Source organism: Loxodonta africana, chromosome 2, assembly GCF_030014295.1.
Source record: "Loxodonta africana isolate mLoxAfr1 chromosome 2, mLoxAfr1.hap2, whole genome shotgun sequence".
NCBI classification, from domain to species: domain Eukaryota; kingdom Metazoa; phylum Chordata; class Mammalia; order Proboscidea; family Elephantidae; genus Loxodonta; species Loxodonta africana.
Genome location: NC_087343.1, coordinates 44,639,791 through 44,665,881, shown reverse-complemented (window position 1 = coordinate 44,665,881; position 26,091 = coordinate 44,639,791). Strand labels below are relative to the sequence as shown.

The following is a 26,091-nucleotide window of genomic DNA, read 5'->3' as shown; positions in this document are numbered from 1 at the left end:
TTAGATCTGCCTCATTGATTTTAAGACTTCGTGTGGTTGTTAGTTGCTACTGAGTCAGTTCCAGTTCCTGGCGACCCAGTATATGTCAGAGTAGAACTGTGCTCCAAGAAAACCTTGTGGAGTACAGTTTTGGAAGCAGATTGCCTTTTGGAAGCAGATCACCAGATGTGTCTTTAAGGCACTTCTTGGTAGGTTCAAACCCCCAGCTTTTCATGTAGTAATTGAGCACTTAACTGTGTACCCACCTAGCGACTTCTGTAATGACTGCATAGTAGTACATTCTATGAATGTGCCTTAATTTTTATATAGCTTCTCCTGCATTGATAACCATTTAGATTGTTTCCAACTTTCTGTTACTGTAAAAAATGTTGGATATTCTTGCGTATTTATATTTACATACTTTTGCAGGTATACATATTAGATAAATAACTGAACATGTAACTGCTGAGTTGCAAGTATATGTAGATTTAAGTTTTTCATAAATAATGCCATATCCCAGTGGGTAAAGAGATAATCATATCTTACCAAAAGGTGCTAAAATGATAGAAGTTAATTAATTTCCACTTTAAAATTTTTAGTGAATATCTTCAGGGTTTAATACAATGAAGCTTTTTTTTTTTCTTTAAATGGGAGAAGAGACTCAAAATGAAAAACAAAATTCTTTCCTCTCATGTTTGGACCCCAAATTATTAATTGAAGATGAGGAACAAAGTATAGGCCGAAAGCTTTTGAGTAGAATAAAACATCTGTGTTCATAATACCTTTACTTTTTCCAAAAATTTTTTAAATTTTCTAAACAGATATTTTTTTTAGTCTCACTTTTTCTCTTTTAAGATACGCTAGGTAACTGATATATAAACTTAGTGAATGTCATTAAACGTTGTTATATGATACTAAAACAACTTTATCTTCTAGGAATATAATTTAAAATATGTTGACTTGATTGAGGAACAACTTAATGAAGCACTTACTACTTATCGGAAGCCTGTCGATGGTGATAATTATGTTCGTCGGAGTAACCAAAGGTACAGGCCAGTTAATGGAACAATTTATTGTTGGTCCTCAATTATAAAAATTGAGAAGCAGTTTACAATAACTCATTATTTTTAAAAACATTTTCTGAGTACTTGTATCTTCTATTTCTTACACTGTTTAGGAAAAATCTTAAAGCACATCATCGATTGTTGAGAAATGCCAGTGACAGTCATAACATGCCTAATTCCCTTACCGGTATAGCATTCTAGATATACTCCAGCTCTTACCCTGAGACCAGCCAAATTATTATCTTTCTAGAGAAATCCTCATGCCTTTCCACCTCCATACTTTTATGCACGCTGGGGAATTATATCTAATTTTATTTATTTAACACATTATCAATAGTATTTTAATCAGCATATTTAAAATGAGCCAGTGAGTATATCAAATCTTCTTCATTATTCTAGATTACAGCGTCCTCATGTCTACCTGCCTGTACACCTTTATGGGCAGCTGGTACACCACAAAACAGGATGTCATTTGTTGGAAGTACAGGTAATATATAATTTGCTTATTTTAAATAGCTACAATGATTTAAAAAAAAAAAATCTTAATTTCTTTTTTAGATTTTTATTGTGCTGTAAGTAAATTTTACTTAATATTTTTAATATAGTGTCTTTGCAAAAGCTTCCCAAAAGCCTTAAAGTCATTAGCGTAATTGATTTTAAAGTCATCTATCTTATAACTGACTTAGGCATTCTGCGTTTGTAATCCTTAGAAATACCATTGTCCTGCATGCATTGTACTGAATTAAGGGAACATTTACTGGTAACCCTGGTGGCATAGTGGTTAAGTGCTATGGCTGCTAACCAAAACGTTGGCAGTTCAAATCCACCAGGCGTTCCTTGGGAACCCCGTGGGGTGGTTCTACTCTGTCCAACAGGGTTGCTATGAGTTGAAATCAACTCAGTGGCAATGGGTTTCTTAACGGGTTTTTTGTATAGCTAGCCTGTTAGGTAGAGTAAGCAGTCCAATGAAAGTATGAGTTCATTCCTATATAGTTTGTTGAAGAAACTGAAGTCTCTTTAGTAATTAATGGAAACCTTGGTGGTGTAGTGCCTAAGTGCTATGGCTGCTAACCAAGAGGTCAGCAGTTCGAATCCGCCAGGTGCTCCTTGGAAACTCTATGGGGCAGTTCTACCCTGTCCTATAGGGTCGCTATGAGTCGGAATCGACTCGACGGCGCTGGGTTTGGTTTTTTTTTTTTTTTTTTAGTAAATAACATACTAAAAAACTGATTTTCTTTCTTCCTCTTCTTGAGAAGTTAAACTGAACCTCATACAGATTTAGTTATTCCTGGTGAGCAACAAGCTCAAAGTATAAGTTGCTGTTCATTAGGGCCTCACTATTCTCATGTAGGTTATATAATGTGACAGGCTTAGGCAAGCAGTTGTTCTTTGAGTATAATATTTGTACTGGATTTATGACCATGAATATGTCTTGCAACTAGGTGTTTTAAATAAATATAATTTTTCTTACTTTGAAAATAGTTGCAGAAATGCCTTGATGTGTCTGAGCAATAATATACCATACCATATTTTTTACTCAAATAACGCACACCTTCTATATTTGTTTGCCTGCTATGCCCTCCTCCATGAGGTATTTTCATAAGTGTGCTATGCTAATTTTTTTTTACAGCAACATGTTAAAAAAAATTAAGCCCTCCCCCATGAAGTATTTTTGTAAACGCACTATGCTAATTTTTTTTTTTACAGCAACATGTAAAGAAATCACAGCACGCTTACTAAAATACCACATGGGGGCAGGGGATGGCTGGGAAACCTAGAAGGCGTATATTATTTGGGTAAAAATACAGTAACATAGCAATTCTGTCTCTTTTTGTATCAGTGTTTATCTCAGGAGCACAAAGTTTTTAATAAATATACTCCGTAGTTTCATATGTTTTTATATTATGTGAATGAAGACTTATGGAGCAGGCAACTTTATATTTTCTTTAAAAGAAATTCACTAATTTTTAAATGATTCGTTCAGTGCCATTATCTGCCTAGTCTGATAAAATCTAAGCACTGATTTATTATTTTCTATTTAAAAGAAATAATGATAATTATGGCTAACATTTTTATAATGCTAAGTGCCACGTACTTTGTTAAACACTTTATATGTAATAATTCACTGAATCATCAAACCCTATGAGGTGGATATTATTTTATCCCTATTTTAGAGATTAGGAAATCTAGACATGGAGGTTAAGTACTATATTTCATGCAAGTAACAGGCACTTTCTATGTTTGTTTGCCAACCGTGCCCTCTTCCTGCAAGTCATGTTCATAAGTGCACTATGCTAATTTTTTTTTTTTTTTATTACAGCAACATGTGAAAAAATATTGGCATAGCAGCACTTACGAAAATACCTCACAGGGGAGGGAGTGGTTTTCAAACAAACATAGAAAATGCATGTTATTTGCGTAAAAAATGCAGTAACTTGCTCTTGACCATACAACTGATAAGTCGTAACTCTAGAATATAGACCCAGAACTTGTGTGCTAATGTTGCCTCTTAAGAAATTTCACATAAAATTATTTTAGAATTTTAAATATGCAAAAATTATTAAACTCAAACTTTAAATATGTTTGAAGGTAAAATAAGAAATATACTAAAAACATAATATACTGTTATTCATATGGCATTTTTTTCCCCTCCCTCCAGAATATTATCACAGAACTCTGTCACAACGTTCGAATACCAGATTTGGATAAATGGGAAGAAATTAAAAAACTGAAAGCATCACTTTGGGCCTTGGTTTGTAATAAACACTTACATAAGATCTTTGCAATTTTTAAGATTTTTCCTTTTTTCTCAATATTAAATAAATAAATAAATAATATCATATTTGGAACTTTTTCTTGGATTAATGTTCTAAGACCAGGATTGTTCCTGCCAGTTTATATATTGTTTTTATGCTGAAGAATAGATGTTTGACTTATTAGTTTTTGTGGTTTTAGTTTCCTTTCTGAGACAAATGGAACATTAATTACAAATGTTTCTTATTTGAGGTTTTCGTTTTTCACATTTTTTGTCTCATTTATAAGGTGGGGTTAAGCTCTGGAAAGAGTTACTCTTGTAAATATACTTTACGTAAGTGATTTCTTTTCTTTCAGGGAAATATTGGCTCATCAAATTGGGGTCTCAATTTGCTACAGGAAGAAAATGTAATTCCAGATATATTAAAACTTGCAAAACAGTGTGAGGTGCTTTCCATCAGAGGGTATGTCCTTTAACTCAGAAGTATTTCTAATGTATATATTGTTATTCACAAGTGGATGTGAGAGGAGACTATTTTATAGCTCAGTATAAAGTGTAGTGCGTCTATGTGTTTATGATCTAAAAAGTCTAAATATTCCAAAGTTATGCCAGAAAAGCTATTGTCCTTTTTTTTTAATCAAACTTGTATTGTCCTCTTTTTACTTTACAGTTATTATTTTTATTTAAAAGGTTCTTATGGTATTTATCATTGTCAATTTGTTCCTCAATTGTTGTAATACTTTTTTACACAAACTAAATAATTTTTAATGGCTTTTTAAAAAATGTAAGTGTAAGTATAGCATATTATTCTGTGGTTGCTTTAAGAGATCCCAGCTTGGAATTACAAACTGTCATTAATACATGTTTTACATACAGGACCTGTGTATATGTGCTTGGGCTCATAGCCAAAACTAAACAAGGCTGTGATATTCTGAAGTGTCACAGCTGGGATGCTGTGAGGCACAGTCGCAAACATCTGTGGCCAGTGGTTCCAGATGATGTGGAACAGCTCTGTAATGAACTCTCGTCTATCCCAAGCACCCTGAGTTTGAACTCAGAGTCAACTAGCTCCAGGCATAATAGTGAAAGTGAATCTGCCCCATCAAGTAAGTATCAGGACAGGCTCATATAAAGTTAGCCAAAATTAACGTGGGTATTTGTAATTTCCAATTTTAAATGTATGTGTTAAATTCGTAAATTACTTTTTTCTAAGATAATTATTTGGCAGTAATAGCCACTGGGAGAATGTATATCTTTTCACAACAGAGAGTGTAGCCACCAGCCTACATTGTTCTTTCCACTTGCTTTCTAAATAGCCCGTTTTGTCTATGGAAAATCTACACACAGAGAGTTGTATAATAAGACATATGCCAAAAGAACAATGCCCCTTTATTGCTTGTCAGAAAAGAGACAAATCTAACAAGTAAAAATTTCATTCTTCTTCATTTAGGTAGCCTTTTTACTCATTTTTCAGAAGTAGAAATTGTTGAACAAGAGTGCATTTTGAAGGGGTATTATATTCACATGTTCATTTTCAAGAGAAACATTAAGTTTCAAAAGTTAAATAGTGACATTGTTAAAAAATAGAATACCAAAGTTAAATTATATATAAAACAGTTTTTGTGTTTTAAGCCCTATACTAAGTGCTGTCAAGCCAAACCAGTTGCCTTCAAGTCAATTCCGACTCACAGCGACCCTATAAGACAGAGCAGAACTGCCCCATAGAGCTTCCAAGGAACGCCTGGTGGATTCAAACTGCCGACCTTTTGGTTAGCAGCCGTAGCTCTTAACCACCACACCACCAAGGTTTCCAAGTTCTGTTAGTTATATAGAATTAAAGACATGGTTCTTTGTTTTAAGAAGATAGCGCAGCCATATTTCACCAAATCTAAGATGATGTGAAATACAAGATGCACCAGTATTTTATGTACCAGAAAGAAAAAAATACTGCCTATTAAAGTGGGACACGTCACTGGTTGCAAGATGCATCCTGACTTTAGAGATGTTAAAAGGTGAAAAAGTATGCATTTTAGAATTGACAAAATACAGAAATACAATGCAGTATGCAGATTTATTTTGGATTTTATTTTATCTTCCTCAAAATATAGTTGAAGTAGTTTATAATTATTTAACAAAAAAGTTAGAAATAAAACCAGAATAAAATCCTGTAGCTGCTGTTAGACACCTGAGTTGAGTGTTCTATTCGAGTTGAACACTGAATTTAGATGTTTCTTAGTACCTAAGGCGAAATGGGAAATAAACATGATTGATTTAAACATGAATTTTAAAGGCCATGATTTGGTTCTTTCTAAGTGTATCTTGAGTAGGATTAGAAATTCATTTGTCTAAGATAATTTCTCCTACTCGTTATAATTTGAAGAATAAACCACTAGAAATCTTTATCAGCGTATATAATTTGGACTGTGTTTATCAGAGCTGCCGAGACTAACGCCAGATGATGACTACTGCCCAAAGGCTTGCATTGTTCTGATTGTTTTCTCAGAGTAGTAGTGATGCTTAAATGGAATATCTGGCCTGAAACATGTGTCTTTTTCCTCATGTAATTAAAAAAGAAGAAAAAGAAATTTTAAAGGATAAGTCCAACAAAACCTAACCTATCTGTCAGTGGAGAAATATCTAACGCTTTTGAGCAGTAGATAACCCAGAAGTCAGATGGAGTAAATTTGAATCACGGTACTGCCACTCCCTAGCCTTGTGGTATTAGGCACGTTACTTGACTTTTCTAAGCTTCGGATTCCCTATTGTCTTAGTTATGTAGTGCTGCTATAACAGAAATGCCACAAGTGGACAGCTTTAACAAACAGAAATTTATTTTTTCACTGTTCAGGAGGCTAGAAATTTGAATTCAGGGCACTGGGTCTTGGGGGAAGGCTTGCTTTCTCTCTGCTCTGGAGGAAAGTCCTTGTCTCTTCAGTTTCTGTTCTTTGACTCCTTGGTGATCTTCATGTGGTGTGTTATCTGTCTTCCCTCCATCTCCACTTCTTTGGCTTCCTTATTTAATCTCTTTATATCCCTAAAGAGATTGATTTAAGACACATCTTGCACTAATCCAACTCATTAACATAACAAAGGCAAACCATTCCCAAACGGGGTATAACCACAGGCATAGAGGTTAGGATTTACAACACATATTTTGAAGGAACACAATTCAGTCCATAACACTTATCTACCAAATGGGGGTAAATAACACACATAGGTATTTTGTACGGTTGAAATGCAAAGTGTCTAACAAAGTTCTGGGCATGTATTTGGTGCTCAGGGTATGGTAGTTATTCTGCAATTTTGCGAGGTAGATATCTTTTTTTTTTTTTCAAAGGTAAATACATAATTAATTGCCAAATTATGTGCCATAGAAGTTGAGGAGGAAGCAATTAATATGATCTGAATGACTACATGAAGAAGGTAGACGTTAGCAAGGCATTGATGGAGAGATGAGTGGGGAAGGAAAGTAGGTAACGTTACTTACTGAGCACTTGAAGGAATTGGGGGAAGCAAGGATTGTGTAAGGTATAGTCTGTGTCAGTGAGTTGACAAAGCAGAGCAAAGAAACACAGGAAGAAATTATTTTTTATATGTGCTTTCTTCATAAAAAATTTTCTTTCTAGTAAAGGCTTAGAAGTACGAAGTTTTTATAGCCTTTTAAATAATGCTGTATATTGCATAAAAAAAAATATTGCATAGTTACGTAAAATGGACATGTTTGGTAATATTCCTAGTGGTTTGCCTTGGTGCTTTGGATGAGCGTAGTAGCGGTATTTGTTGGGAGCATTCCCCACATATAACCTTTTTTCCCAGCTCCATAAATTCCCATTTGCAGCTTTGGCTCTGAAGTGCTAAAAATTCTAGGCTGTCATGTGGACTTGCATGACGCTCTTCAACTTTTTTTTATTCTCTTGTTCATTTTCCCACCACCATTTTTTTTTTTAAACAAAATAACGACTCTCTAGAGCTATGCTGTTCACTGACTACGTGTGGTTACTGAGCACTTGAAATGTGGTGGTCTGAGTGGAGATGTAGTGGATTTTGAAGACTTAGAACAAATAAAAAAAGATGTAAAATATCTTCCTAAGAATATTTTATATTGTGTATATCAAATGAAAAGGAGCCCTAGTTGCCATTGGTTAAGCACTCGAGTGCTAACTGAAAGGTTGGTGGTTTGAACCCACCAGCCACTCTGTGGGAGAAAGATGTGGCAGTCTGCTTCTGTAAATTATAGCCATAGGAAACCCTATGGGACGGTTTTACTCTGCCCTATGGGATCACGATGAGTTGGAATTGACTTGACGGTAATGGGGTATCACATAATAATATTTTGGGCATAGGGTTAAATAAAATATATTAAAACTGATTTTAACTGTTTCTTTTTACATTTTTAATATAGCTACTAAAAATTTATAATTACATAGGCTGTTTTAAATTTCTGTTGCATAGCACTGCTGTAGAAAGTAGATGGGGTACTCTTCTTTTTTTATATAGCTTATAATATCTTACAGTAAGTGTTAAAGTTTTCCTTTTTTTTTTAAGTAATTATATATAGAAGGCTAACATTAATATTCCACTAAGGAATTTATGAGTAAGAACATTTGACTTTATACAGAGGTAGCAAAGATTCTTCTTTGACCATCATTATTTCCCTTTAGATGAGATCTCTTTTTAAGCAGGGACTCGAAGGACCACATAGTCCAGGCTGTTGTCATGCATGACCAACTGAATGACAGTCCATGGTCAAGTCTGTCTTTCCCCTTTAATTTCACCCTGAATTGTTATAGAGTTTTTCAGTACTCACTAGAATAATCGAAAGAAACTTCATGTAAGCTGTGCCATATGAGTCCTATAGCTTTTCTTTAGAAATAACAGGAGAGCCTCATGATAACATAATTTTACATTTTATTCAAGTCTGAATTCTGGGTCTCAAGGAAGTTCTTTTCATGTGGCTTGGTAGTGTAATCCTTTATTTCCCCAGATGACTTTTTTATGAACAGTTTTGCTAAAATGTGATCTGTGACTCATAGTTTTCATGTTTTGTTTGCTGTCTTTTTTTAATTGCCCCTTCAATCATAGGTATGTTCATAATGGAGGATGACCGGTTTGGCAGCAGCTCTACGAGTACATTTTTCCTTGACATCAATGAGGATGCAGAGCCAGCATTTTATGACCGACCCGGACCTATAAAGGATAAAAATTCATTCCCTTTCTTTGCTTCTAGTAAACTTGTGAAGAATCGTATCTTAAATTCACTTACTTTGCCTAGTAAAAAACATCGTAGTAGCAGTGATCCAAAAGGAGGGAAACTGTCATCTGAAAATAAGACAAGCAACAGGCGAATCAGAACACTTACAGAGCCATCCAGTGTTGACTTCAGTCAGAGTGATGATTTCACGTCCATATCCACAGTACAGAAAACATTACAATTAGAAACTTCATTTGTTGGGAATAAACACATTGAAGACACTGGTAGCACTCCAAGTATTGGAGAGAATGACTTAAAATTCACCAAGAGTCTTGGTACAGAGAATCACAGAGAAAACACAAGCCGAGAGAGGTTAGTTGTAGAAAGTTCAACGAGCTCACATATGAAGATACGTAGCCAAAGTTTTAACACAGACACTACAACAAGTGGTATAAGTTCAATGAGCTCAAGTCCTTCACGAGAAACAGTAGGTATAGATGCTACAACTATGGACACAGACTGTGGAAGTATGAGTACTGTGGTAAGTACTAAAACTGTGAAGACAAGCCATTATTTGACGCCACAGTCTAACCATCTGTCCCTCTCCAAATCGAACTCGGTGTCCCTGGTGCCTCCAGGTTCTTCTCATACACTTCCTAGAAGAGCACAGTCCCTGAAAGCACCCTCTATTGCTACAATTAAAAGTCTAGCAGATTGTAATTTTAGTTACACAAGTTCAAGAGATGCCTTTGGCTACGCTACACTGAAAAGATTACAGCAACAAAGAATGCATCCATCCTTATCTCATTCTGAAGCTTTGGCATCGCCAGCAAAAGATGTGCTGTTTACTGACACCATCACCATGAAGGCAAACAGCTTTGACTCCAGGTTAACACCAAGCAGGTGAGAAAATATACTTTTAAAAATGAACAATAATGGTTGCATTTTAGGAGATATAAATGTAAAACATGAGCCAGGTTTTACATCGACATTTACATCTACAGAACTGACCAATTGTAATTGTTTACTATGGTAGGTTATAAGCTCCTAGTTACCCGATATGATTTGAAATGGATTCTTGCAGCTGCGAGGGGGGAAAAAGAAACTCCTTTAGGCCCTGAAAGTAAACATATAGGCATTGCAAGGACACACAAGTCACAAGCTTTTTTTTATTTATTTCTCGCTTCTGCAAGGATCGATTTTAAAAAGAAGCGTGTCGGGGGAATCAGGAGCTTAAGACCTACAATAACAAACAACTTTTTCAGGTAGGTCAATTTAAGGCCCCCAAAGTTGACCTCTTTATATATTTTTTAAGATAACCAAATATTTCAGGGAAATTATTTTCAGTTTGTCTTAAGTAGCCGTGGTTATTAAGTAGGCACCTAATGAGCAGTAAATGAATGACTTGACCCTCAGGACTCAGCAGCAACGGGCTGCCTGCACTCGGACATGTAAGAGATTTCTGTGCTGTAGTTAAAGACTGCGTGTATCAAAGTGATCAGAGTAAACAGTTTAGATTTTACTTCTTAATGATTCACAGTTACATTTAATTGATGCAGAGGTTTTTTTACGTATGTTTTATTTTGGGGCCAAATACTTTTAAGCAATTTTTCTTAATTTTAAATTATTTATTTACATCTGTTTAAATTTATTAATGTGTGTCAAGTACTTAAAATAGTGCCTGGCACATAGTAAGCACTCAGTGAAATTTCACTGCTACTACTACTATTGTTGGTATTATTAACATTATTAGCATTATTGGTAGTTATTCTTTATGTAACTCACCTGGCTCTTATATGACCAAACTCTTAATGTCATTCAGTAGTTTTGTTTCAGTAATGCTAACACATTTACTAGAAGGGATTCCTGGTAGCAGGTAATAAATTGTATCTATTACCTGTTGTAGAATTCTATAAATTATGCAATAATGTCTCATCTACCGTGAATTTACCAGCTTTGACAACCCTACCAATCCAGAATAAAGCCAGGCAAATCTCTTAACAGCTCATCGTTACAAATCTGTGCAATAAAGTTCATAAATTTTATTCAAAGTGGGTACCTCTGGCCTGCATTCAGAGCTTGCTGGTATTTATTTCAGCAAGCTTGGATATCAGGTTCCTAGGCCTGTAGAAGTAACAGGCTAGAAGCTTCTACCGTTAATCACAAGGAGCCCTAATGACACAGTGGTTAAAAGCTTGGCTGCTAACCGAAAGGTCGGCCATTTGAACCCACCAGGGGCTCCGTGGGGAAAAAGACCAGGTGGTCTGCTTCCATAAATAACTATGGCCTTGGAAACCCTATGGGGCAGTTGTACTCTGTCCTGTAGGGTCACTGTGAATTGGCATGAACTCGATGTCACACAGCAGCAACAACTGGTAGTAACGCTGCAACAGGAAAGGACAGCTGATAAAATTGGTAGCACAGGAAGAAACTTAGGTACAACATGAAAGTATTTGAGAACTCAGAGACTACAGCAGCCTGGTGCCATTCATCCAGAGGCAGTAAGTGCCTTAAACCCAAACCAAATCTGTTGCAGTTGGGTCACTTCCAACTCCTAGCAACCCTATCAGACAGAGTAGAACTGCCCCATAGGGTTTCCAAGAAGTGGCTGGTGGACTAGAACTGCCAACTGTTTGATTAGCAGCCGTGTAAGTAACTTAGCACACCTGAATAAGCAGTAAGAGTACCACTACCCAATACAGTGACCAAAGTGCAGTTAGCTCTGAACCGTCCAGTTAGGTTTATTATATATTATTGAAGCAGGGAGGGAAGAATTTAATATGGCTTAGAATCATTTCTGTTCAAATTGATTGAAATGTAGATAAAAAGCTGTAGCGCTTAAAGATTCCTAAGACAGAACCAGAAAAGACAGCCATCCCAAGTCACTTACTCTTCAATCATTCTGGGTTCTTAGGATCTTATTTCCTGTATTCTTTGTTAGAACCAAAAAAAAAAAAAAAAAAACCCCGTTGCCATGGAGTCATTACTGACTCTTAGCGACCGTATAGGACAGAGTAGAACTGCCCCGTAGGGTTTCCAAGGAGTGCCTGGTGGATTTGAACTGCCGACCTTTTTGTTAGCAGTTGTAGCACTTAACCACTATGCCACCAGGGTTTCCTTTGTTAGAACAGGAGAAGGTTATTTGAAAATTCTGCTCCTGGAGATTTGCAGTTACTGGCATTAGAAGCCTGTATAGGTGTTTTTGATTCCTTAGGGAAAAACAAAAAGCATCCAGAGAAACAGAACAGCTCAAGGCATGGAGGCATGACAAAATTTCATGTTTATCAAATCTTTCACTTACTTTTCAAAATATATTTAGTATATACTGTGTACCAGGTTCCACAGAGGAAAAAAAATGAGTATGGTAGTATTTGCCTTCCTGTTTTTATTTCTGGTTTTTGCCTAGTTCAGAGAAAATGAAAATGATGGAAGATAACTACAAATTTACTTTAAACTTATGGTTTGGAATCCAGTTTTTTTTTTTTTTTTTTCTTTCCCCTGTAAAATTGAAAGAGTAGACATACTGATATCTGTGTATGGATAGTACGAATCCATCCATCTTAAAAATCATATCTCACTGAGATATTTCTTTGTGGCATAAGTAGAAATCACTTTGAACTGAGAGTCCTGGATCTTGAGTTCTAATCCTGACACTGAGTGAATGAACTTCGACAAAGTCTTCTGGGCCTCAGCTTCCTCTTCTAGTGAAGGTTGGACTAGATTAGTGGTTTTAAGTTTTTTGATGATGTTATTAAAAAATAAAGGTGTAACCCCCTTTTTTTTCACACACAGAAAAAGATTTCTGTGGAACCCAATATGTAGAATAGATAAAGATGGAGTAATTCTTGTTGAAGTAGGTATCGGAAAGGAGAGTTATTCACTAATTCCTTCCCTCTACTCCAGTAGTCCTTGACGAATTTTATGAAGTCAGAGAGCTATGACAGAGTACAATTTGAAAACTACTGGTCTACTTAATTTCTAAGGTCTCCTCTAACTTTTTAAAAAAACATTTCTGTAATGTAGTTTAAAAAAAAACAACAGCACCGCTTTATTAGATTTGTTTATTGATACTTTATTATTGTGAGTATTAGAATTAAACAGTTGCCTAGGACATTCATGATAAAAATTGCCCAAGACCTTTGAATCTCAAATCCCCAAATGCATTCCACAAATTGAAAATATGATTTCTGCAGTGTTGGTAAGGTTCACCCACTTCTGAATGAGTTGACTCTTGATTCACATTTTTATTTGATCCTTAGAATAGCCCCATGAGTAAGTGGTATTCTCTCAAACAGGTAAGGATGTGGTACTCTCTGCAGTGAGATAGGGAGGTAGGTAGTGTTTCCTCTGGTTACAGAGTACGCTACATGTGTGGACTCTCTAGTCAGTCTCAAAAGAATGCCAAGGAACTATTGGATGTTCTTTTCTGCCAAAGCCACCTTCTTAAACCTTATTATTTTAAAGGTGTAAAATAAATAAACTTGTTTTATAGCAAAATGATAAATGAAAATTTTTGTTTCATAAAGTAGAAATTAGGCGTGGTTTTTGCTTTGATGATCTTTTTTACCATTTATGAAGCATTTTAAAATGAGTTTTACAGAATAATTTTTTTTTTAATGTCAGGCTACGTTAGTACATTGTAAATGACTTGTTTTTTTCAAATAGCAGTGTACTGGTACATAGAGATGTACAGCCTTGCATAGTGCCTTCTGCATACAAAACAGATGTTCCATAAATAGTTTATTACATCTATCGCATGATCCAGAGTTTATGTGAGAAAAGTGTAACTTATGTGGAAATATTAGTATACCGTATTTGTTATGGAATCACTATTAAGGAGTACTTTGAGGAAATAGCAGCACTTCATATAAGGCTATCCCTTGTAACATTTATAAAGATATCCTTTTTGCTGTTTTGTGACTGTCTTCTCTGTTACGCATATCTTTAGTTGATGAAAGCATTAAAGTAATTATCACATAACAATAAGTAATTGATTTTATTTTTCATAAATATAACATTAAATAGAATTAATAGATATGTTGTTGGTTATATGATAGCAAATCTAGCAGTCTCGAGTAACTGCAAAAATAGTTCTTGCACCATACCTCTGAGGTCAGTTTCTTTGGTTTCTTCTAGAGGTTGGAAGTTACCATGCTATTGGAGTTAGCATAAAACCACTTCTGATATTAAAATTCCATTGACAGAAAATTCAGGTGCTCGTCTTTTTACCTTTACCCGGGAAACTGTAACAGTTGTTTTTTGGTAGCAGGCAACATTATTGGTAACATTTTATCAATTTTTAATAGCTAAATATTTTTAAGTTTTTATATGTTCCCAGTGAACAAGATGGCACTACTTAATACTTGACTAGCTACTTGTCTTTTATGAAGGTAGGAAAATAAGTCATAATTGCTTTATATGGTTAATATTACAAATCAAGAAACTAATGTAAGTTTTTTTGTGTGTGGTACTTTAGGTTCATGAAAGCCCTGAGTTATGCTTCATTAGATAAAGAAGATCTATTAAGTCCTATTAATCAAAATACCCTGCAGCGATCCTCCTCAGTGAGATCCATGGTGTCCAGTGCTACGTGTGGTAGCTCAGATGACTATATTGGTCTTGCTCTTCCAGTAGACATCAATGATATATTCCAGGTATTCTCATAAATTTTATTATTTTCTTTTTTTTTTTTCATATTCTATAACTGCTTACTAGAAGTTATAATTTAGAGTAAATTTAGTTTTGGGGAAGTTTTTTTTTTTAAAGGCAGTTTTGTTTAAAGGAATTTTAAGATGAAAATTACTTCCCCTTTCTCATCTTTTCTGTACTTTTTTAATTTAGTATTTTCAGGTCCCCAGAACATTATCCTTCCCTTTCATCTTATGCTAAATAAGTATCATGTTTCATTTCTTTATCTATCTGTAGAAATATAATGAATTCCTAACCTTATTATTAGGTAAATTTGACTTATTCCTTGTTTTTAAATCCTTGATCCTGTTTATCTTACACAGAGCAGCTATATGTGGTGTCCAGCCTTAGAAGGTAGCCCTAATCCCATAAGACACCCACAGATCTCTAAAGGGTATATAGTACTAAAGAATATGCAATGACTCCGAAGCCTAAAGACATTTTAGATAAATGCTAAAATTATTATTTTAATACCCATTTAACTCACCAAGAATGTAATAAGGACTTTTAGGGTAATTTGTTATTTCCTCAAGTTTTGGTAATTTAAACTTATTCAGTAAACTTTTCATTGTAAGTTTATAAAACCAAAACCCACTGCCGTCGAGTCGATTGTAAGTTTATATGCTATAGTAATTCTATTTAAATTGTATTTCATTAAATTTTTCCAATATTTATAACGTGGACTTCTTTTTATAGCAGAACTTACTATGATTTTATACTATTTTAGGTGAAGGATATTCCCTATTTTCAGACAAAAAACCTATCTCCACATGACGATCGAGCTGCAAGAGTGTTTGCCCATGATGCAGGAGGTAAATGCATGACCTTTGCTCTAGAAACTCTTTATGAGTGGGGAAAGAAAAAAAGATTCTTAGTTCTTTTTAATAGGAATGAAACAAAAAGTTTAGACATACCCACTTTTGGGTCAACTTAGAAGTTATACCAAAATATTAATGAGTTAATTTAAAATTAAACAACAAATGTTTGTGAGGGACCTAAGAAGGCGGTCTTCCATCCAAGTACCCTGTCTCTCAAGAAGATAAAAACCTAGACCATTTGTTTCAGTTTTTAAAAAGTAGTATATGACACACTTGTAACACTAGTCCTCATAGGTCCAAGAAACAACTGTTTGTTTGAAGAGATAAAAATGTACTTAATAAATTCCATGATGTCTCCTTATTATGAATCTTAGTATTTTTATGAATGTTGCTGTTGTTGTTGTTAGGCACCATCGAGTCGATTCCGACTCATAGCAACCCTATAGGACAGAGTAGAACTGCCCCATAGGGTTTCCAAGGAGCGCCTGGTGGATTTGAACTGCTGACCTTTTGGTTAGCAGCTGAGCTCTTAACCACTGTGCCACCAGGGCATATATGCATATGAACATAATATATATGCATATAAACCACAGGTTTTATAGCTTCATAATCAGTGATTAAAAAAAAAAAATACTACCATACTCAATCATTTTCTTTAGGCAAATATTGAGGATGTTTGAAATGAGCCTTAATTGTATATTATTAATTTTCCATAAAAAATCCCATATTAAAGTAATAATATAAATATCTACTGATTTTAGTTATTTTCATAATTTAAAGCAAATTATTCTTTTTTTTCTCCCAGTTAAGGTTAGATTTTTAAGACATAAAAAGAGTTCTGGTTTTCTTTCTTTCCTAATTTCCCTTCTTTAAAATTTCATATAGGTAAAGGCACCTTGAAAGAGGTATTACTGATAACTAGCTTTATTGCCTTATGTTTTGTATTTACTTATGCACAGGTCTTCCATCTGGAACTGGAGGTCTTGTAAAAAACTCTTTTCACCTGCTGCGACAGCAGATGAGTCTTACGGAAATAATGAATTCAATCCATTCAGATGCTTCTCTGTTTTTAGAAAGTACGGAAGACACTGGACTACAGGAACATACAGATGATAACTGCCTTTATTGTGTCTGTATCGAAATTCTGGGTTTCCAGCCCAGTAACCAACTAAGTGCAATATGTAGTCATTCGGGTGAGTAATTACGCCTTTCAAGATGAATCTCCCTGCACTTGAATCTGCTGCAGTTATACATCATCCATCTCCCGCCCTATTGATCCTCCCTGCTTACTCCATTCCCGCCACCTCAACTGAGTCTAAAATTACGTCTTCATCTCTAATCTTGTTATTCCACTTTCATGAGGAAAGGTTTTGAAAAAGTTGTTTCTAAATATACCTTTAGTTATCAAATCTTTTGCCAGTAGTTTTATTTTAAAAATCAAGATACAGTGTTTATTAAGTAGCCTGTTTTACTTTTAAATGCCTGACAGAGAAGATACATAATTTCCTTAATAACTACAATTTTTAAACTATGCTAAATTTACAGATCTTCTTTTCCAAAGAACCAAAACATTTTCTGCCTAGTATTTAAATAGTAATCTTTGGAAGATCTTAGAGGTGAGATGAGGTGATGATAGGAAACCAAGATAGGAAGTGGCAACCAAGATAGGAGGAAGTAGTACGAGTTGACATTGGTCTAGTTTCCAGGACTTTTGAAAATACAGGTTTTTTCCTCTTCTCTGACAATGCGCTGTAGTGAAAAGAGCACTGGACTAGCTATCAAGAGAACTAAGGTTCTGTCTTCTAGCTGAGTGTGTATCTTCTTTCTCTGAATCTGTTTTGTAAATAAGATGAAAACTTTATCTAATTTCCAAAATTTCTTACAGAAATTGTGTGATTTCATAGGTTGCTCAGTGTTATGTCCTAAAAGGATAACCAAAGTCTTCCTGATTTCCATTCACTATAGTCACTGGGTAACTTAGTGTGTGTGCTCAGGGAAATTATAAATAAAGTTGATGTCAGTTGGGTAACACTAAGATGTTCCGCTGACTTCAAAATCCCATCTAGGAGTACCTTAGCAATGCATGCGTAGTCTAGTAAATTTAATTCTGAGGAATAAACAGCTTTTAAGATAAGGTGGGAAAGTGTGATTCTTCTATTGGTACTTACCAATAGAAAAGAAAAGCAAGTCATAGAATAATACATACAGGTTAATCCCACCAATACACACACACAGCAAGAAGGAGAAATATAAATTAGCAAAAGATCTGAAATGATATATATCAAACTTTTAAGACTGTATTTACCCATGGAAAGGGGAATTTAGATAGGAACAGAAGGGATAGAAGAGAGGTAGATAATTAAGATTCCTTTACTTTTTATTCTATATACATATCTTTGATTTTTTTTAAATAATCATATTCAATATACAGCTTTAGTAATTTAGGAAAATAAAATTTTATTTATAAGTATCTTCAGAATTTTATTTCAGAATTTAACAAGTTTCACTATCTGAGGAATCACTCTTTGGACAGTCTGAATTTACTTTGAAAATCTTCATTATGAAAAGTGTTAAAAACTGGAAAGAAATTGTAAGAATCATCTCTGTAGTATACCATGCAAGCATAAGAGTTAAACATTATGATACTTTCATTGAAATGATTACTTTTTGCTTCAGACCTTCAAGACATTCCATATTCTGATTGGTGTGAGCAGACGATCCATAACCCTTTAGAAGTGGTTCCCTCTAAGTTTTCGGGGATTTCTGGATGCAGCGATGGGGTATCTCAGGAAGGCTCAGCCAGCAGCACCAAAAGCACAGAATTGATACTAGGTGAGTTTTCAGATTCAAATCTAAGCATTGTTAATAAAACTGTACTTAGAATTTTCATAGGTGCTGTAACTTCGTGCTGTCAGAGAACTAGGACAGGTCAGTTTTAACGAGGCATATTTAGCAAGCTCTTCAATATTGTGCCTGTATCAGCAGCTGACACATACCCCCTTAGCTGCCTCCTATCATTAGAGTTTTGCTCCCAAAATGACTGGCAGATCATGTGCAGCTGGTCTCAGTGTTTGTTCTTTAACTGGGCAAAGTTTAAAAACAAATCCATGAGTCATAATCATAGTTTGTTGTGATGCAGATAAAATACTTCACACCGATTTTTTTTTTCAGGTGTTAAAACAATTCCAGATGATACACCAATGTGCCGTATTCTCCTTCGAAAAGAAGTTCTGAGATTAGTAATTAATTTGAGTAGTTCAGTTTCAACTAAATGTCATGAAACTGGACTTTTAACGTGAGTATGAGTATTATTTATTGTTTTTTCTGTTTTCTGGTGAAAAAGATATTTGATATACTTCTAGTTAGACTAATTAGCTTCTATCAGTAGTTATCAACTGTTTGTATGCTTGAGGCTAGATTTGGTTCACATACTTCAACCAAAACAACACGTGACAACAGATTGAATGCAGAAGCAGAGATGAAAACGTAGCTATCCTCTGTTAAGCTAGACTTTAAAGATATTTGCAAAAATATAAAACCCACTGCTAGTCTTCTCACTTTATAAAAAATAGTTATTTTTCATTAAAATATGTTATTTATATTAACGCATAATAGATTTATTTTAAAAATGAGTGTCTTTTTGTCTTCTCAGTTTTAATTTCTGATGGTAATTATGTATATATACCTTGGTGGCATACTGGTTAAGTGCTACAGCTGCTAACCAAAAGGTCGGCAGGTCAAATCCACCAGGCCCTCCTTGGAAACCCTATGAGGCAGCTCTACTCTGTCTTATAGGGTCGCTATGAGTCAGAATTGACTCGACAGCAATGGGTTTGGTTTTTGGTTTTTATAACCCACAAAAAAATAAGCTTTTGGGAGTTTGCAATAAATTTTAAAGACATAGAGGAGTCCTAAGACTAAAAAGTTGAAGGAAAGCTGGTTTACATAAAACAAGTGATATTTTCTTGGTTTAACTTTTTTCTTTCTCAATTAAATTTGCATAATTTTCATTGTTTTTCTAAATCACAGCAACGTGATAAAAGAAAATTCAGACTGCATCTACACCATCTTTGATTTGCACTATTTAAAGCAGTGGTTCTCAAAAGAAATGCACCTCAGATCTCCTGTGGGGCTTGGAACAATAGTAACGCAGGTGCCAGGGTTCCTTACAGACCTCCTGGAGCAAAGCTGTAGGAGTGGGCCTTGACCTGTGTACCCCTGCCTGTCCCCGAGCTGAATCCGAGGTGCTGTCCTAGCTAAAAACCATGATTTGAAGTGTTGAAACCTAGGCAGAAATAGTTCAGTCAAAAATATTAATAACTTCAAAAACTCACTTCTGTTTTCCAACTTTGTTTTGAAAATATTTGAGTTATCCTAGGTTGATAAATAAATTTTGCAATTTCTCATCCCAGTGAAAAAAGAATGTCTCTGACTTTCCAGGAAACATTCAAGTTTTGATAATTTGAAAAGAAATAACCCCAAACTTAAAATAGCTAATTTAAGTGGAAGGTAGGAATATTTAATATTTTATGTTCTTATGCCATCCCCCCATGCAAAGTTTAATCAGTAGCTTAAGGAAAAACTATTTAAAAAGTAGATGATATTTTGGAAGAAGAATAGGTAAATCTTGATGATAATTTTTATCACACCGAAGCCTTTTCTTTCATTTTAGAATTAAGGAGAAGTATCCTCAAACGTTTGACGACATATGTCTTTACTCCGAGGTTTCCCATTTGCTGTCACACTGCACATTTCGACTCCCATGTCGGAGGTTTATACAAGAATTATTTCAAGATGTACAGTTTTTACAAGTAAGTCAATTTGTATTTCTGGCATTTGTCTTCCAAGATTAATTCTGTGTTTGAATTTAGTTAAAAGAGAGATTATATCGATTTATGTGCTTGAAAGTTATTCACAATTTACTGCTTCTTTCCAGATGCATGAAGAAGCAGAGGCTGTGTTGGCAACACCACCAGAGCAACCTATAGTTGATACATCTGCTGAATCCTGACCTCATATTTATGACCTATATATATATTCATATGTGTGGATTTCCTGAAAGCCTCAGAAAATGCTGAAGGACTGGACAGCAAAGACAGGAGTATCTTCTGCACACTGTTCAGCGATTACTGGTACAGGAATAGTTGGAACTGCTGACTTCTGCAACCAAAACAACTTCCTTCTCTCCCCCGTTGAGCCCTTTGAGGGAGGAGTTCATTATTCATCACCAGTTTTATGAGTTTCATTTACCGTTGTATGCAAGAGCCAAGCACTGAATACCTTTGTAGGTTTCCTATTTTTTTTTTTTTTTTTCTTCATTTTAAGAGGATAATGACAGTGGAACAACGATAGGATATGCGGAAGCGCCCTCACACAGTTACATCTGAAGTTGTTTTTAGGGTAAACGCAAAGATGCCTTGTTTGTTAACTAAGTGGTGAAGACCAGGACTCTGTGTCTCTGAGGCTGCATCCTGTTACCACATGGGGTGTGCTCTGACTGCCGGTTATTAGAGGGGAACTTTGGCCCTGCCACATTTTTCTTAATGTTGGTAACACTACTTCAGAGGTTTGTAACCTCAAAGCGAGAGAAGAGCCTCAACAACCCGGGACTTATAAGTTATTTTTATGTTACTAGGATTACATAAAAGTTCTTACTTGTTTTCTGTCTCTTCAACTTTGTTGCAATGTAATATTATAGGCTATTTGAACCGATTAAGGTTTTTCACTACAGTTCCTGATTAAAATCAGAAAGTTATAACTCAGTTGACAGTACTTTCCATTTATAGAATGCATGTTTTCAGTGGACTTCTGTTTTCATCACTTTCTCATATCTCACTTTAAATGGGAACTTAAATAGCAAGCACTATTAATTTAGGCCTAAAGCAAAAGAAAGCATTAAATAAAGCTTTGGATCTCCTAAGGAAAAGGTAAGTTTACCTACAGTATACACATTCCATGGGAAAATAAGAGCCATATTTCCTTTTTAAAAATCATTAATAAAACTGGTTATTAAATTTAAAAATTGTAGTGAAAAGCCTTAAGCACCAAATTTTAAAGCAGCAGTAATTTAATTTTTATACCAGTGTTCTTGTTTTGCACAGATTAAATGCAGTGACAGGTGAGTTTGTGAGTACAGTAATTGCCTTTATCACATTTGTGAAATTGTTTAGTTGATGAGGGCAAGGTTTTTTGTTTGTTTAATCTGTATATGTCTAAAGATATTCAGAAATTTTTACAGGAATTAAACATATATGCAAATTTGTATATAAAAATAGCACGGCCATCATCGTTAGAATGCTTGTAAATGAAAGGAATATCTTTTTTGAGATCTATATATAAGTAGAAAAAAACTCCAGCTGGACTGATTAGGACCCTTTTTTAATTCATTTGTGTATACCATTTTTTACAATTATATATGAGTTCTGACACAGTCATAGCCCATTGATGAATATTTTCCCATGTTGCAGACCCTTTTTGTTATGGGTTTGTTCTTTGAGATATCTGTAAAGAGCCCTGGGAACCAGAAAAAAAAACTCACAGAGATGCGCCTTTTTTTGTTTGTTTGTTTAATTTCCTGGCACTGAAAGTTCCCGTTGGGATGAAACCTTTCATCTCACTCCCTAACACCTCTTTGACTGCACTTCAGTGAATCGTTCTTATGTGCACTGTGTAGCAACTTACATTATAGCAAAGCAGATAAGGGCTGTAAGCTGCTGCTTATGTTAGAAAGTGGTTCTTCAGATTTTCTCTTATAAAGCCCAATTGAAGATAAAACATTTTTTTTTTTTTTTAGCTTTATCGCTGAACCCAAGTGTTTACTTAAATGTCAGTAGTACTTTCCAGAACGTTGCCTGTCACCTTGGTCTTTGGTCTTGGATAATTAAACTGCCTTTCCAGAGAACCAAATGTCAGAGATACTAGACCAAATAGTGGTTAAAAACTCGCAAGGAAGTAATGTAGTAATCTTGCTCATAATGGGATTAACATATTTTAGACATTCATTTTAAACACTACCTCAGTTAATATAGAGTATAAAATCTGTGGTTTAATCCCTCTAAAGTAACCAGTAATTTGTTTTGACGCACACCGCCACTCCCATCCCTATACCCCACCCCTGTCATCCTTCCTGAAATTAAGACTTAGTTACTATTAGCCTGAACAGTTTTTTGATGGTTACTTTGAAAGACATTTATACATTATTATAACTGCCTATAGCACTTAGTTTGGGGAGACTCTCAGAGCTTTGTGGTTATAGTAAACTAAGAAAATGAAATGTCAGTACTTAAATTTATAATGCTATTTGGTTTATCCTTGGTTTCCCTGACAGGTCTAATGTGTTTTCTCTGAGTACTTACTTGTTTGTATAAAAGTAGACTTCTGATGAAAAATGCTCACATGCCGTGCCAAGTGATTTAGATGTTTAAAAATACTAAATTATAGCAGAAAAGGTTAGGAATGATGTCAGTGATAATAGAAGTAATTAAGAAAATTATCTATAAATAATAGATACTATCAGACTATAGAATACCAAAATAATGTCAGGACTGTAGTTTTTCAAGATTTTAGAATTAGTCTATATATAAATTTTTACTATGGGTAGTTACCGAATAATTCGGAGGAATCTGGGCGGTTGTGCTGGTTGTAAACTGTGAATTTCTAATTGTAAAGTGAATTGTCATTTCTAATTGAATTTTTTTTCTCAAGAATTCAGCTTCACATACTGAGTAAATACTAACAGATAAGAACATTAGAAATTTAGTATTTATAATAATACGGTCTAAAATTTCTTATACATTTATTTCCTGTTTATGCTTAGCTAGATTTGAGGAGGGAGAACGGCTTTTTTCCCTAATTAAAATTTTTGTAATAAGGATCGGTAGCACAAGGACATGCTGTAAGTCAGAGGCCCTTGGGAGGTGTATACCTTGTTACTCTGGTATAATAATGTGTACAGGTCCTTTTGAGGTGGAGGCTCTTTTATCTGGAGCTTGAGAGAATGAAAGCTGAGTTTTTCAGGGCATGTCACAATGCCAAAGTGTTCAACAGTGAGGTGTCAGTGCTTATTTAGATTTGTCTACTGCTATTTATATAAAATTTTATCTCATTCCATTCAGAGGATGCCTTTTATCCCCACATGAAAGCACAGATCATTAAGCAATAAAAACAATCAAATGTTCATTGAAATGATAACTGCAATTGTTTTTGCGTGGTAAGAGTGAGGTGCTAATTTTCTGGTGTGGGTTAGCTTCGTAAACTACCTTGGAAAATTTCCTTTGGCAGTAAGGTTTTTTCCCCTTTAGTCCCATGCCTCCAGTTTTGTCTCAAACTCACAGTCCATTAAAACATAGGAAAAAGAAAAGGTAGACTTGACTGAGAGAGACTTTTATGAGAAGAGCTGTTCAGAATAAAAACGTTTCAGATTTTCCAAAATGAAGGTTTGGGAAGGGTCACCATTTTTCTCCCCGTTCATAGAATACATTGTTCCCATCTTCATCTCCAGTCTCACTGTAGCCGAGTTTCTCTGGGAAAGCATACCAGTGAAATTAAATATTAGAATCCCTGAGAATCTTTCTAGTTCTTTTTTTCCTTGAGCTCCAAGCTCCCAGGGTATTTTTCATTCATGGTAGGTTTATGTGACTCACACAGAATGTGGATTTTTTCCCCTTTGGAGTATTTTTGTAATGGAGGTGGACAGCAGTGCCACGGCACGCATAAATTGCACATTTTGTTTGACTTTCTTTATAAACTATTTAATTTGAAACCTACGTAGTGTATGCCCCAAAAAAGCATACCTTGCAATTTTGCCACTAAATAGGTTGATTTAGCACAAAATGCAAAGACTTGGGGTAGGGGGGTTAAAAAAAAAAAAAAAAGTTAATATAGTTGAAAATGTTCCATTACTGGCCTGTCAGAAACCTAAAGCTGCATTGTAAGACAAATGGTGTAAATTAGTTCTGAAAGTGGGAAGGGACCGGGAAAAGAATCTCAGACTTACTGCTCCCGCACCACACGATTTTCTTCTTTCTTTAGTAACGCTGCTACATATTTGGAGGTTCTGGTGGATGTAGGTCACTGAACAGACATTGAAATCTGATTTATATTGTATAACTGTAACATAGAAAGAAAAAGTATTTATATATTTTCCGTAAGAATATTTCATTGAGTTGTGTATAATTTAAATAAGATTTGTCCCCAAATGGGTTTGCTCACCTTGATTTTTTTTCCTTCTTGTGGTTTTCTTGTTTTGTACAATGTGTACAGTTTATGTCAAGGGCATTAAAAGCCTCCTGAAGCATAATCTTATCAAAGGGATACATTGTTAATAAATTGTACTTAAAATTCGTAAACGTGTTGTTTTTTATTTAAAAATTTTAAACACTCAGTGTTCATATGGCCTCCAGTAAAGGTGACTTTTAGGTACCCCAGGTAAAAAAAAAAAAAAAGTAATTCAGTAACATAGATGGAGGCTCTTCCAAATGTTTTGAAATGCCTATTTTCACTTTCTTACATTGTTCATAACATGGAGCCCTGGTGGCACAGTGGTTAAGAGCTCAGTTACTAACCAGAAGGTCAGTAGTTTGAATCTACCAGCTGCTCCTTGGAAACCCTATGGGGCGGTTCTGCTCTGCCCTCTAGGGTTGTGTAAGTCAGAATCGACTGCACGGCAGTGGGTTTGGTTTTGGTTTTTATTTTCACTTTCTTAAGCATTGTTCATAATGTAATCAAACATGTTTATAGTTACTCATCTCAAATCATTATTATAAAGGGTTTGGAAAAATGGATCTATCTTTAGACAAAACAACTGAATTTTTTGAGGACACAGTGTAATATACGAGGCAGGTCATGGTGATGATAATGACTTTTCTGAGTAAGGTACAGTATTTGATTTCTTACTCATTAACTGGCCTGATCAGATAGGCTCATTTACAGCCACCTAGTGTTGGAAGATATCACAAGGAAAACATCAAGCCTGGAGAATAAAATTCAGTGTCAAAGCTAGGGTCTGTTTTAATTAAATGTGGTAAAATGTGTGTCTTAAGTTTATGAAATAGATTTATTTCAGACAGTTTGGTCTTCACGTTTCTACGTATTTTTCTCATTCACTTTCACTACATATGTTGTTCATTAAAACGTAGTTAACCCCAGAATAAACTTAAGCACATTCATTTTGCAGCTGATCTATTTGAGTCATAGCTGAACTTTAAAAAGGTTATTTCTTTTAAAAAAATAAATGGTATATAAAAATATTCAAAAGTATTGATTTCAAAAAAAGTGAAACTAAAATACTCAAAATTTGTTTATTGCTTATTTTAGAGTACTAAGACAACCACATTTGCTTTAGTCCTTTAAACTCAGTGATACATCTAGATATGGTCGTAAACATCCATTTCAACTGCTAAGTCTGAGGGGTCTTTGCCTTGTAAATCCTTTGAAATGAAAGCCAGCTTTTTATCAAGCTCTTAGAAGAAATATTTGGTATTAAGAATAATTCAATTTGATTTTTAATAATTACATATTCCAGTAGTTAATCACATTCACTATAACTAATTAGAATGGATTAAGTACAAGAATGTCAACAAGCGTGGTCCATGACCT

General features: G+C 34.8%; 1 protein-coding gene across 6 annotated transcripts in view; it reads left to right on the top strand.

The window, feature by feature from the left end:
• The window catches only part of RICTOR (RPTOR independent companion of MTOR complex 2), a 148,957-nt gene extending 124,031 nt beyond the window's left edge, over positions 1 to 24,926 (top strand). For 2 of the 6 annotated variants that reach the window (XM_010588112.3, XM_064271428.1), the window contains 14 exons: positions 916 to 1,025; positions 1,443 to 1,530; positions 3,703 to 3,795; positions 4,155 to 4,261; positions 4,675 to 4,904; positions 8,881 to 9,892; positions 10,183 to 10,254; positions 14,466 to 14,643; positions 15,405 to 15,489; positions 16,455 to 16,688; positions 18,172 to 18,327; positions 18,667 to 18,790; positions 20,168 to 20,306; positions 20,432 to 24,924. In XM_010588112.3, the coding sequence (XP_010586414.1) occupies positions 916 to 1,025; positions 1,443 to 1,530; positions 3,703 to 3,795; positions 4,155 to 4,261; positions 4,675 to 4,904; positions 8,881 to 9,892; positions 10,183 to 10,254; positions 14,466 to 14,643; positions 15,405 to 15,489; positions 16,455 to 16,688; positions 18,172 to 18,327; positions 18,667 to 18,790; positions 20,168 to 20,306; positions 20,432 to 20,506 (2,703 nt within the window). In that variant the 3' untranslated portion in view covers positions 20,507 to 24,924. Of the gene's footprint in view, positions 1 to 915; positions 1,026 to 1,442; positions 1,531 to 3,702; positions 3,796 to 4,154; positions 4,262 to 4,674; positions 4,905 to 8,880; positions 9,893 to 10,182; positions 10,255 to 14,465; positions 14,644 to 15,404; positions 15,490 to 16,454; positions 16,689 to 18,171; positions 18,328 to 18,666; positions 18,791 to 19,524; positions 19,740 to 20,167; positions 20,307 to 20,431 lie in introns of those variants that run through there. The other 4 variants (XM_064271445.1, XM_064271432.1, XM_064271449.1 and 1 more) reach the window with 4 other exon arrangements.
• Positions 24,927 to 26,091: the final 1,165 nt, after the last annotated feature.